General features: G+C 40.6%; 1 protein-coding gene across 1 annotated transcript in view; it reads left to right on the top strand.

The window, feature by feature from the left end:
- Positions 1 to 6163: 6163 nt before the first annotated feature.
- Positions 6164 to 14427, top strand: part of alg13 (ALG13 UDP-N-acetylglucosaminyltransferase subunit) — a 65862-nt gene continuing 57598 nt past the window's right edge. Inside the window, exons 1-9 of the mRNA XM_060935031.1 lie at positions 6164 to 6283; positions 6455 to 6538; positions 6660 to 6710; positions 8248 to 8294; positions 10182 to 10254; positions 10778 to 10859; positions 11159 to 11324; positions 11994 to 12063; positions 12153 to 12261. Of these exons, the coding sequence (XP_060791014.1) occupies positions 6164 to 6283; positions 6455 to 6538; positions 6660 to 6710; positions 8248 to 8294; positions 10182 to 10254; positions 10778 to 10859; positions 11159 to 11324; positions 11994 to 12063; positions 12153 to 12261 (802 nt within the window). The remainder of the gene's footprint in view (positions 6284 to 6454; positions 6539 to 6659; positions 6711 to 8247; positions 8295 to 10181; positions 10255 to 10777; positions 10860 to 11158; positions 11325 to 11993; positions 12064 to 12152; positions 12262 to 14427) is intronic.

Below are 14427 nucleotides of genomic sequence, written 5' to 3'. Positions count from 1 at the left end.
TTGTTTTTATTTACAATTTGTACTTTGTCCCAACTTTTTTGGAATCGGGGTTGTAGTTTCACATATCTGTGTCAAAATTGGTAGAGGTGTGGGGTGCCCCAAGATAAACAAACCTGAAATGTACATTGTTTTAGCAAATTGACTTGTCACAGGATTCTCATGAATCAGAGGGTGACTTTGGGCATGTGGATATCTTCAGAACCATGATATCTTATAACCTGTGCAGTTTGAGCCATATTAGACAACGCATGGTGAATTTATGACTCATTTCCTGTTTGCGTGGCGTATCATATACATTTACTGGTTCGCAATTTCAACAGATTGCAAATTGCTTTGTAATTTAAGATCAGCAACATCCTGACATGACGTACACTAAATATGGCATGGATCCAACAAACCGCATAGGAGAAGTTTGTTAAAACGTAACACGTCAAAACGCACAAAATCAAAAGTATTTCACTTCCTGTTGAGTATGGCTGATGCAATGTACAGTGGTGCTTCAAAGTTTGTGAACCCTTTAGAATTTTCTATATTTCTGCATAAATATGACCTAAAACAACATCAGATTTTCACACAAGTTCTAAAAGTAGATAAAGAGAACCCAGTTAAACAAATGAGACAAAAATATTGTACTTGGTCATTGAGGAAAATGATCCAATATTACATATCTGTGAGTGGCAAAAGTATGTGAACCTTTGCTTTCAGTATCTGGTGTGACCCCCTTGTGCAGCAATAACTGCAACTAAACGTTTCCGGTAACTGTTGATCAGTCCTGCACACTGGCTTGGAGGAATTTTAGCCCATTCCTCCATACAGAACAGCTTCAACTCTGGGATGTTGGTGGGTTTCCTCACATGAAATGCTCGCTTCAGGTCCTTCTACAAGATTTCAATTGGATTAAGGTCAGGACTTTGACTTGGCCATTCCAAAACATTCACTTTATTCTTCTTTAACCATTCTTTGGTAGAACAACTTGTGTGCTTAGGGTCGTTGTCTTGCTGCATTACCCACCTTCTCTTGAGATTCAGTTCATAGACAGATGTCCTGACATTTTCCTTTCGAATTTGCTGGTCTCATCTCATCTCATTATCTCTAGCCGCTTTATCCTTCTACAGGGTCGCAGGCAAGCTGGAGCCTATCCCAGCTGACTACGGGCGAAAGGCGGGGTACACCCTGGACAAGCCGCCAGGTCATCACAGGGCTGACACATAGACACAGACAACCATTCACACTCACATTCACACCTACGGTCAATTTAGAGTCACCAGTTAAACTAACCTGCATGTCTTTGGACTGTGGGGGAAACCGGAGCACCCGGAGGAAACCCACGCGGACACGGGGAGAACATGCAAACTCCGCACAGAAAGGCCCTCGCCGGCCCCGGGGCTCGAACCCAGGACAGCACTAACCACTACACCACCATGCCGCCTTCTCCAAACATAACACTTCTCATTTAAACAAAAAAGTTCTATTTTGGTCTCATCTGTCCACAAAACATTTTTCCAATAGCCTTCTGGCTTGTCCACATGATCTTTAACAAACTGCAGACAAGCAGCAATGTTCTTTTTGGAGAACAGTGGCTTTCTCCTTGCAACCCTGCCATGCACACCATTGTTGTTCAGTGTTCTCCTGATGGTGGACTCATGAACATTAGCCAATGTGAGAGAGGCCTTCGGTTGCTTAGAAGTTACCCTGGGGTCCTTTGTGACCTCACCAACTATTACATGCCTTGCTCTTGGAGTGACCTTTGTTGGTCGACCACTCCTGGGGAGGGCAATGATGGTCTTGAATTTCCTCCATTTGTACACAATCTGTCTGACTGTGGATTGGTGGAGTCCAAACTCTTTAGAGATGGTTTTGTAACCTTTTCCAGCCTGATGAGCATCAATAGTGCTTTTTCTGAGGTCCTCAGAAATCTCATTTGTTCATGCCATGATACACTTCCACAAACATGTGTTGTGAAGATCAGACTTTGATAGATCCTGGTTCTTTAAATGAAACAGGGTGCCCACACACCTGATTGTCATCCCATTGATTGAAAACACCGGACTCTAATTTCACCTTCAAATTAACTGCTAATCCTAGAAGTTCACATACTTTTGCCACTTACAGATATGTAATATTGGATCATTTTCCTCAATAGATAGATGACCAAGAATAATATTTTTGTCTTGTTTGTTTAACTGGGTTCGCTTTATCTACTTTTAGGACTTGTGTGAAAATCTGATGATGTTTTAGGTCATTTTTTGCAGAAATATAGAAAATTCTAAGGGGTTCACAAACTTTCAAGCACTACTCATCTCATCTCATCTCATTATCTCTAGCCGCTTTATCCTTCTACAGGGTCGCAGGCAAGCTGGAGCCTATCCCAGCTGACTACGGGCGAAAGGCGGGGTTCACCCTGGACAAGTCGCCAGGTCATCACAGGGCTCAAGCACTACTGTATAGGCAATTTTGTTTGTTGAGTGGTACTTCACCCACCTACTAAATTTGACATGGATAGGTGAAACTATATACCATGCAGGAGTCTCCATGGCAGCCCTGTGATGACCTGGCGACTTGTCCAGGGTGTACCCCGCCTTTTGCCTGTAGTCAGCTGGGATAGGCTCCAGCTTGCCTGTGACCCTGTAGAACAGGATAAAGTGGCTAGAGATAATGAGATGAGATGAGTCTCCATGGCATATGGGGGAGCTCTGGACACACCTGGGGTCAAGCTCCTATGGCTGAGTTTCTGGGCGCATGACTGACGTGTCTACCAAATTTCATGAGTTTTTGAATATGTACAAGGTGTCAAATCTGTATTTTTGAACTAGGTGGCGCTATGGAGTTAATGAAGTCCACCTAGACTAATTTACCATATCGACTCAAATTGTATCATAGGCCTGATCATATGTACAAAATTTCATGAGTTTTTTTCATTGTAAGCCCCTCAAAACAGCATGGGAAGATTTCAAAATCCCACATTCCTGACTTCCTGTTGGGTGGAATCAAGTACAACTAATTGAATTTTGTCCTGTATCACAAGAGTATTGATCACACCAAATGTCATGCCAATCCGAGCAACTTCATCTCAACCATAGCTTGTTTTTGGGGGCGCTATAGAGCTCCAGGACCATGCCCAGTCCCTTGCTCAATGTAATTTTGTGATTTTACGCACGTTTGATCAGTGTCCCAAAATTTGTGAGTTTTCAAGCATCACAAATGCCTCAAACATGATTTTTTTCTGCAGAGAAATACTCACTCTCTAGCCACTTTATCCTGTTCTACAGGGTCGCAGGCAAGCTGGAGCCTATCCCAGCTGACTACGGGCGAAAGGCGGGGTACACCCTGGACAAGTCGCCAGGTCATCACAGGGCTGACAGACACAGACAACCATTCACACCTACGGTCAATTTACGGTCAATAACAGGTTAACCTAACCTGCATGTCTTTGGACTGTGGGGGAAACCGGAGCACCAGGAGGAAACCCACGTGGACACGGAGAACATGCAAACTCCGCACAGAAAGGCCCTTGCCGGCCACGGGGCTCGAACCCGGACCTTCTTGCTGTGAGGTGACAGCACTAACCACTACCACCGTGCCGCCTTGCAGAGAAATACTACTACTACTACTACTAATAATAATAATAATAATAAGAGGAAGAAGAAGAAGAATGCTGAACACAATAGGGCTTTGCACGTACGGTGCTCGGGCCCTAAAAACATGCCGAAAATATAGGCCTGCAGCTCGGTGCTAGGGCCCTAATAATAATAATAATAAGAAGAAGAAAATACATGCCGAAGACAATAGGTTTTGCACCTACGGTGCAGGCCATAGTCCTGCACCTCAGTGCTCAGGCACTAATAATAATAATAATAAGAAGAAGAAAAGAAGATGATGCCGAAAATAATAGGGCTTTGCACCTACGGTGCTCAGGCCTCGGTTTGACCTCAGTGCTCAGGCCCTAATAATAATAATAAGAAGAAGAATCGATACAAAGACAATAGAGCCTTGCACCTCCGGTGCAGTGGCCTCTGGTCACTAGAGGCCTTGCACCTTCGGGGCTCGGTCCCAAATAAAAAAAAAAAAAATTATATATTTCTTAGCGAATACAACAGGGCCTTGCACCTCCGGTACTTGGGTCTTTATAACAAAAAAATCTTTAGAAAAACAATTGGGCCTTGCAGGGCGGCACGGTGGTGTAGTGGTTAGCGCTGTCGCCTCACAGCAAGAAGGTCCTGGGTTCGAGCCCCGGGGCCGGCGAGGGCCTTTCTGTGCGGAGTTTGCATGTTCTCCCCGTGTCCGCGTGGGTTTCCTCCGGGTGCTCCGGTTTCCCCCACAGTCCAAAGACATGCAGGTTAGGTTAACTGGTGACTCTAAATTGACCGTAGGTGTGAATGTGAATGGTTGTCTGTGTCTATGTGTCAGCCCTGTGATGACCTGGCGACTTGTCCAGGGTGTACCCCGCCTTTCGCCCGTAGTCAGCTGGGATAGGCTCCAGCTTGCCTGCGACCCTGTAGAAGGATAAAGCGGCTAGAGATAATAAGATGAGATGAGATGAATTGGGCCTTGCACCTCCGATGCAGTGGCCTCTGTTGGACACCAGAGCCATAGCTTGGGTAGAAAGGTGCATACATACATATAATGCATTTGCTTGACCTACTTTTAACCAAAACAAGTCAGCATGGGCAAACATGACAGACTCCACTCTCCCATCAGCTAAAAGCCATCAGAAAAGAAAAGGAAAGCCTGCCTAATGAGTGTAACTGCAAGACAGACCAAGATTAGATGGTGTCATTTTTCTGGACAGATGATGAAATAATTCTAGCTCATGCTTATGTTGAATCTTATCCTGAGAATGCATGAGCTTGACTCCAGAGCCTTTCACGTGACATCATAGTAACTGCAGATTTGTTTATCCAGCCAAGTGCTGTGTTTGACAACGACCGGCACAAGTGTATGCGAGTGATTGTAAGCCCAATTCAGTACACATCTACAGATGTAACTTCCCCAAGTTTATCTAAAGGAAAAATGCCAGAGACCTGCAGGGCTTGGGATGTAGGAGTAGATGTGGAGATAAGCCTGGTTTAACTTCTTGAGCGAGCAGCACAATGAACACTCTCTCTCTCCTAGTTAAGACACTCTTAGGCTTTTGGGAAACCCATGCCAGTTAAATAAAACCTAAGCCAGGAGAGGGCTGTTCCCTTAACTCCCACAACATTTTCTAGTCTATCCAGAAGAATGGAGTGCTCAATGGTGTCAAAGGCTGCACACATGGCCCTAAATAAATTAACTGCTCTATTAAAAAAAAAATCCCAAATAAAATTGGAAGTCTGTGATTCAAATTCAGTAGCTTTAAGTCCACTAAACAAAAATAATTGTGTGCCAGGGAAAATTATTTTTATGACCCAAACTTGAAAAATCTGAAAGGCAGTCTAACTTTAATCGAAGATCTGTTGATATTAAGGCAGATGGCCTCCGATCTTTGCACAATAAGGAAAAACTTCCGGTCTTTGGGTTCTCAAAAAAAAAAAGGTGAAAAAAAAAGTTAATTGAAAATACAAGCAAAAATGAAAAAGATAGTGGAAATTATTTGCAGGAAAGATAAAAAAGATAGTCAATTAATTCTTACACATAGCCAAATTCTTACACATTGCATCTTTGGATCTGAATATTTCTTCCACTATTGTAGTTAGCCTAACTAATTTACTATAGGCTAATTATTCTTTGTTTTCACAACTAATTACTTTTAAAACAAACCTCGTTTATTAAACGGTCTAAATAATAATAATAATGAGTGTGTTCAAGAAAGACAAGCTGATAGCGCATGCACAACTTACGTGCGAGTAGCAATGTATTAGTTAAAAACTGAGTTTTGCATTGAAACGCTTTTCAGGGTGGCAAATAATACGCAGTTATTCCGGCTCATACCAGCTGTATCCACAAAAACTGTCAGGCACTTCGCTGGTGGTTAGCTAAATTTAAATAATGAAAAGCGCAAAGGTCAACTGCAGCAGACGATTCACTCACTGAGACCATACCGTTAATTACTACCCATTGTAAGCACCTGCTTTCCTTCGGAACTGGGGGGGCAACCCTTTCGACCTTTTCCCTCATGGCCTTCGTGAAAACTTATGAAGCTTCGCATGCTTCTTGTTCTCTCTAGAATACGGTTTTCTTTGCGATGCAGAAAGCGTTGAAGAAGTATTTTGTGAACATGGACGAGTACCTAGCCAGTCACGGTTTGTACCGAAAAATGATGGCTCGTGACGCGTCCTGTTTATTCCGAGCTGTTTCTGAACAGGTACTGTTTTTACGTCAGGATATTTTTTTTGGGGGGGGGGGATTTTACTGTCTAACTGAAGCTCGCAGCTAGTGGAGTTTGTCTTGAAGCGTTGTTCCTGAAAAACTGCTTTTAAAATAAGTTGCTTTTGTGGCTTTATAGCCTATTTAATTCGAATGTTTTTGTTGGTAGCTTTATTACTCTCAGAATTATCATCAAAAAGTAAGAAAAGACTGCGTCAACTTCATGAGGGAGAATAAATACAACTTCGAGCCTGTGAGTTAATCGAACTTAGTAGCATACTTTTTCTTTCCTGGCAATCATAACTTTTTTTTTTTTTTAAAGCAAGGCCTGTTATGGATTTGACTTATAATGTTGTGGCTTTTGTTTATTGCAGTTTGTTGAAGGGTCTTTTGAGAAGTATTTGGAGCGTTTGGACGACCCAAAGGTTAGTAAGTTTGAATTAAAGAGGGTTGCAGGTGTCCTGCTAAATTTTCTAGCTTATGGAAACTAACGAGATTTGCGCGTGCGCACTTCCCTTTTGCACGCCCTTAAGTTAATGCGTCATACATTTGAATACTAAGCATGTTCTGATAAGTTTACTTGTCAAAATAGGCTACCTATATATGTAGTCTTATGCTGGAAACCTTTTCTGAAAAGGGCATATGTATATCCAGGCTTAATTTTTCCACTAACATTGGTGAGCCTTACTGAAAATCTCAGGCACACCATTTAAATTAACACGCAATGTGACACATACTTTCACCATTTTGGTCAGACTTTTTTTTTTTTGCTGACTCCTGCTTTTCTAGAGAAGTCCATGTACCACATGCTGAACTGATTGGTCTTGGCATGGTTCTCATTTGCATGATGTTGAGAATTCGCCATCGCAAATTTGGTCTGGTTGATGTGACGTCATATCCAGTGGCGGCTTGGTGGAAACATAGAATCGACGAGCAGAGACAATAATGAAACATTGGATATGTAATGCCGATATTGTGTTTTGGTTATGATAAAAAGACAACTTAACAAATTGCTTAACTTGAATGAACATTTTAGTGTTGTCTGCAAGTCGATTTGCACGCTGTCTGCAGTATACTTCTCTTAAAATAAGAAGAATCAACTTGATGTCCACAGGTAGTAAAAAAAAACTTGCTTTGTAAAACAGTTATAGGGTTTATGGAAATTTGGTTAGAGCCAATTAAATCTGCATGGAACTTGTGGTGTTTAGCGATCTCGTGATTTTGTTCTCGTTGGGTAACTAGCCAAGTAGCTCGCTAGATAACTAGCTTCATGTTCACTGATTGAGCATCATCATCATCATGCCAGTCTCGCTGTTGGCCACACTGTCCTCACTCCCGTTTGTGGGTACTGTTTTTTAAATCAATATTTCTATTTTGCGCAATAGCAGTCCTGCCCAGTCACTTGCCTTTTATTGCTAAAATCATGGAGAATGAAGGGCATCCAGGCTCCAGCAACCTGCTTGTCTCTCTTGTGATACTCCCATGTAAATGTAGGAGAAACATGATTTTTTTTTTCCTGTAGTTTCTGCTTTTGACAGCAGTTTGTTTTCAGAGTTGTCTTGCAGCACCACTTCTGGTTATTCACCGACCAGATGAATTTCACCCTCATACAACTTGCTTGTGAGCGAAGTGAAATTTGCAGCAGTGGCAGCATGCCATTGCCTCTCACTCTCTAACCTGGACATGCATGTGTGCGCGCACACCAGTTCTCGCTTCCTTCTGGTGTTTCACGTGATTTACGACGATTAAAAAGGGGATGGGGTGGTATTTTTGCAAGTCTAATCGTTGCATCTAGTTATAAAATTTAGTTGCACTGTCTACAAAAATGGTTGCAGTCTGGAGCTGTGTGTCAAAAATGGGGGTTATAATGCGTAACATCCAATTTGGCAACTTTGGAGTATTGACATTGTGCAGTTGCTGGGTTTCTATAAAATGTGAGGTGATGTTTAAATGTACTTGTAGGAGACTGCGGGGCAAGTGGAGATTAAGGCTTTGTCTCTGCTTTACAGGTGGAGTATATTTTATTTATTTAAATAAAGGTTAATTTGCTCCATTTGCAATATTGTTAATTTTAACAAAGTGGGTGTAACAATTTCTGGTCCCCCATATACAACCCCAATTCCAAAAAAGTTGGGACAAAGTACAAATTGTAAATTAAAATGGAATGCAATGATGTGGAAGTTTCAAAATTCCATATTTTATTCAGAATAGAACATAGATGACATGCCAAATGTTTAAACTGAGAAAATGTATCGTTTTAAGAGAAAAATTAGGTGATTTTAAATTTCATGACAACACATCTCAAAGTTGGGACAAGGCCATGTTTACCACTGTGAGACATCCACTTTTCTCTTTACAACAGTCTGTAAACGTCTGGGGACTGAGGAGACAAGTTGCTCAAGTTTAGGGATAGGAATGTTAACCCATTCTTGTCTAATGTAGGATTCCAGTTGCTCAACTGTCTTGGGTCTTTTTTTTTTTTTTTTTTTTTTTTTGTCGTTTCTTCTGTTTTATGATACGCCAAATGTTTTCTATGGGTGAAAGATCTGGACTGCAGGCTGGCCAGTTCAGTACCCGGACCCTTCTTCTACGCAGCCATGATGCTGTAATTGATGCAGTATGTGGTTTGGCATTGTCATGTTGGAAAATGCAAGGTCTTCCCTGAAAGAGACGTCGTCTGGATGGGAGCATATGCTGCTCTAGAACCTGGATATACTTTTCAGCACTGATTGTGTCTTTCCAGATGTGTAAGCTGCCCATGCCACACGCACTAATGCAACCCCATACCATCAGAGATGCAGGTTCCTGAACTGAGTGCTGATAACAACTTGGGTCGTCCTTCTCTTTAGTCCGAATGACACGGCGTTCCTGATTTCCATAAAGAACTTCAAATTTTGATTCATCTGACCACAGAACAGTTTTCCATTTTGCCACAGTCCATTTTAAATGAGCCTTGGCCCAGAGAAGACGTCTGCGCTTCTGGATCATGTTTAGATATGGCTTCTTCTTTGAACTATAGAGTTTTAGCTGGCAACGGCGGATGGCACGGTGAATTGTGTTCACAGATAATGTTCCCTGGAAATATTCCTGAGCCCATTTTGTGATTTCCAATACAGAAGCATGCCTGTATGTGATGCAGTGCCGTCCAAGGGCCTGAAGATCATGGGCACCCAGTATGGTTTTCCAGTCTTGACCCTTACGCACAGAGATTCTTCCAGATTCTCTGAATCTTTTGATGATTATATGCACTGTAGATATGTTCAAACTCTGCAATTTTACACTGTCAAACTCCTTTCTGATTATTGCTCCACTATTTGTCAGCGCAAAATTGGGGGGATTGGTGATCCTCTTCCCATCTTTACTTCTGAGAGCCGCTGTCACTCCAAGATGCTCTTTTTATACCCAGTCATGTTCATGACCTATTGCCACTTGACCTAATGAGTTGCAATTTGGTTCTCCAGCTGTTTCTTTTTTGTACCTTTAACTTTTCCAGCCTCTTATTGCCCCGTCCCAACTTTTTTGAAATGTGTTGTTGTCATGAAATTTCAAATGAGCCAATATTTGGCATGAAATTTCAAAATGTCTCACTTTCAACATTTGATATGTTGTCTATGTTCTATTGTGAATACAATATCAGTTTTTGAGATTTGTAAATTATTGCATTCCGTTTTTATTTACAATTTGTACTTTTGTCCCAACTTTTTTGGAATCGGGGTTGTAGATTAAACCCAATATTGCAGTAAGAAATAATTTTGTAAATAAAATTTCCCCAAGTAAATATAATTGGTGCACTCTTACTGTGATCAGGGCTTGGAGTAAATAAGAATACCAGTGTTAAATCATATGGCTAGATGTACTTTTGTGTTTAAATTGTGATGCAAATATGTTTGGTGTAGGCGGCACTTCATAATTTACAGGTACCCTGGGAAGTCACCAACTGAGATTGGAGAGGAGGTTAACTTGTGTAAGGTGAGTTGTGATTGGTCAGTAGTGCTTGATTTTATACAACTGATTTGCTTTGTTGGCAAGAGGTGTAAAAACATGCACTTTGGGTTATGACTTCTTTTACCTGAAACAACTGTCAAGATTTTGATTTTTTTATTTTTTTTTTTAATAAAGGAAATTATAATGCAGAACATTTTTGAAGTATTTTGGTTTAATGCTCTGAATTTTAGGTGTTGTCTCCCCCCCCCCCCCCCATTTATTTTTTTTAAACAATTGACAACCCCAGTTGATGCCATTTATCAGTTAACAGTTAAACCTTCAGTGCACCTTCAACACTGTACATAGCTGCTCATTATATTTGCAATAGAGTCAACATTGTCAATAGTAGTGTTTGAACTTGAAACCCCCCCCCTTTTTATTTTTATTAAATTACTATATACCTTTACCACTGCACTTCCAAACAGAGGGCTGTCACTTTAGACCTTAGCAGTATTGTTATATTGATTTCTGGGTGATGTAGATTTAAACAGTGCTTCGTGTATTACAGATTTTGCTCTGTTGCACAAATAATGGCCACTATGACATTGTATACCCAAGGACCTATCCAGTGAATGCAGCAATATGCCAATGTGAGTTTTGTATAAGCTTCAAATTAAACCGTCTACAACCAGTGGTAGTCCATTTGACTGAATTATATATATTTTTTTTTTTAAATTGTAGCTACATACAGGTCCATGGATACATTAGATTTTACCACAATAGCTAGATAAGTATTTAAAAATCCCTTAATCGAGTGCTTTTTTTTTTTTTTTTTTTGTCTGCCCTAACTCTGTCTGCAATGTACATTCCTATGAATAGGCACTTTCTGAATGGAATTTTTTGGCATAAAGAGAGTGGTTATACATTTATTTCTTTTTATGTTTTGAAGCTCTGCTGTACGAGTTGTTGTACACACGTGTTCTGGGCATTGAAGAGGAGGATCTCCATATGACACTGGATGGGTTCAGAGGGGGAGGGGGGAGGCGCTACAGGAACAGCCTCTCTGGATGCAGTGAGGATGCTGGTTATGATCCCCTTGAGGACAGTGCACCCAGGTCTCTATATGCATGTTTTGTTGTGGTTCACACCTAAATGAATGATGAGGCCGCCTTCTAAAGGCATGGGTTATAGTGCCCATGTGAATGCATCTCAACATTTTATCTGGATACTATAGATTTGTTATGACTGCCTTGTTCTTATCCCAAGACTTGTATTCACAATATGCTCATCCTGAACATTCTTTTAACATGTTTGGTACTGTTTGACTCCACTCTTTTATGACTTGTAAGACTGAAGTCGAACAGTACTGTTTTTTACAATTGATTTTTATAATCCTACTGTCTGGTATCAAGCAGAAGTGTGTGGGGTTACCTTTTGGAGTCCAGTTCCTTTCAAGGATTCCTCCTTGTTTTGTCTGAGTGGGTCCCCTCACACTTTTCTTGCCATTGTTGCTTCTGGCTTGTTCATTTGAAATCTAAGTCCTGATTTCTGTAAAACTGCTTTATGAAAATGTCTATTGTTTTTAAATGATGTGCTGTATGTACTTTTTCGTTTCAACTAATTTATTTTAACTAATTTAAGGGAAGTAGTGTGGTTTGAATCAATACGTTAGCTCGATACACTTCACATAACCATAGCTTTTTTTTATTAGTGTATTTTTAGTCTTCAATTATTTTGTTTATTCTTCTCATGTCTAATTTTTATACATTTTTTATATTTTATAGAGAGGAATGGGAGCTAAGTGGTCACAACCGCTCTGAGGAAAAGGTTAAAATTGGAACTGAAGACCAAAAGGTGATGGAATTCAGTGTCCTAACCCTCAAATAGAACAATGTACATTGGAGTGATTTTTGAGAGATTACATTTTGGGACTACTTCTTTAGGCTATAGATGGCCCAGCAAAGCTTGCTCTTCCCTACAAGGTACTGAAGGCCTTGGAGCCTGAATTGTACCGCAATGTGGAGTTTGATGTGTGGCACGACAGCCGCAAAGGTGAGTTTGTTTGTGATTTGTGTTTAATCCACATGTTAAATGTGATTGTGTATCCTTATTCGTGGTTTCTTCTAAAGGCATGTATAAATTGTGGAGGACATGACTGCACTTAAAAACTGTACAACCTCGATTCCAAAAAAGTTGGGACAAAGTACAAATTGGAAATAAAAACAGAATGCAATAATTTTACAAATCTCAAAAACTGATATTGTATTCACAATAGAACATAGACAACATATCAAATGTCGAAAGTGAGTCATTTTGAAATTTCATGCCAAATATTGGCTCATTTGAAATTTCATGACAGCAACACATCTCAAAAAAGTTGGGACAGGGGCAATAAGAGGCTGGAAAAGTTAAAGGTACAAAAAAGGAACAGCTGGAGGACCAAATTGCAACTCATTAGGTCAACTGGCAATAGGTCATTAACATGACTGGGTATAAAAAGAGCATCTTGGAGTGGCAGCGGCTCTCAGAAGTAAAGATGGGAAGAGGATCACCAATCCCCCTAATTCTGCGCCGACAAATAGTGGAGCAATATCAGAAAGGAGTTTGACAGTGTAAAATTGCCAAGAGTTTGAACATATCATCTACAGTGCATAATATCAGAAGATTCAGAGAATCTGGAAGAATCTCTGTGTGTAAGGGTCAAGGCGGGAAAACCATACTGGGTGCCTGTGATCTTCGGGCCCTTAGACAGCACTGCATCACATACAGGCATGCTTCTGTATTGGAAATCACAAAATGGGCTCAGGAATATTTCCAGAGAACATCATCTGTGAACACAATTCACCGTGCCATCCGCCATTGCCAGCTAAAACTCTATAGTTCAAAGAAGAAGCCGTATCTAAACATGATCCAGAAGCGCAGATGTCTTCTCTGGGCCAAGGCTCGTTCAAAATGGACTGTGGCAAAGTGGAAAACTGTTCTGTGGACAGATGAATCAAAATTTGAAGTTCCTTATGGAAATCAGGGACTCCATGTCATTCGGACTAAAGAGGAGAAGGACGACCCAAGTTATCAGCGCTCAGTTCAGAAGCCTGCATCTCTGATGGTATGGGGTTGCATTAGTGCATGTGGCATGGGCAGCTTACACATCTGGAAAGACACCATCAGTGCTGAAAGGTATATCCAGGTATATCCATATGTTGATGGGAGCAACATATGCTCCCATCCAGACGACGTCTCTTTCAGGGAAGACCTTGCATTTTCCAACATGACAATGCTGCACATACTGCATCAATTACAGCATCATGGCTGCATAGAAGAAGGGTCCGGGTACTGAACTGGCCAGCCTGCAGTCCAGATCTTTCACCCATAGAAAACATTTGGCGTATCATAAAACGGAAGATACAACAAAGACCTAAGACAGTTGAGCAACTAGAATCCTACATTAGACAAGAATGGGTTAACATTCCTATCCCTAAACTTGAGCAACTTGTCTCCTCAGTCCCCAGACATTTACAGACTGTAAAGAGAAAAGGGGATGTCTCACAGTTTTGAACATGGCCTTGTCCCAACTTTTTTGAGATGTGGTGTTGTCATGAAATTTAAAGTCACCTAATTTTTCTCTTTAAACTGAGAAAACGTATCATTTAAACATTTGATATATCCTCTATGTTCTATTCTGAATAAAATATGGAATTTTGAAACTTCCACATCATTGCATTCCGTTTTTATTTCCAATTTGTACTTTGTCCCAACTTTTTTGAAATCAAGGTATACACTGTTCTTACTCTGTACAGGGTAGTATAAATCATAGTGGTGCTTGAAAGTTTGTGAACCCCTTTTCTATATTTGTGTAAATGACCTAAAACATCAGAGATCCCCTTATTCCTCAGTAAATGACCTTTTTTTTTTTTTCTCATTTTAGGCAGGTTCTCCTTATCTACTTTTAGGACTTGTGTGAAAATCTGGTATTTTAGGTCATTTATCCAAAAACAAATTCTAAAAAGGGTTTGCCAACTTTCAAGCACTACTGTATATTCATTCCACTTCACTGAAGTGAAACTTTGGCCCAGTGTGTTACTGACAAGATCGTTTGTTCAATTTTATAGTCAACAGTATGAACTATTTTTTTCAATCTGTTCTCTTGAGGAATGCCACTTACTAAACTACTGACAGGGTTCACTCACTCGTACTAAGTAATGCATGCTGATGGTTCAT

Source organism: Neoarius graeffei, chromosome 12 (genome assembly GCF_027579695.1).
Source record: "Neoarius graeffei isolate fNeoGra1 chromosome 12, fNeoGra1.pri, whole genome shotgun sequence".
NCBI lineage: Eukaryota > Metazoa > Chordata > Actinopteri > Siluriformes > Ariidae > Neoarius > Neoarius graeffei.
This window is presented reverse-complemented; position numbering and strand designations above follow the sequence as displayed.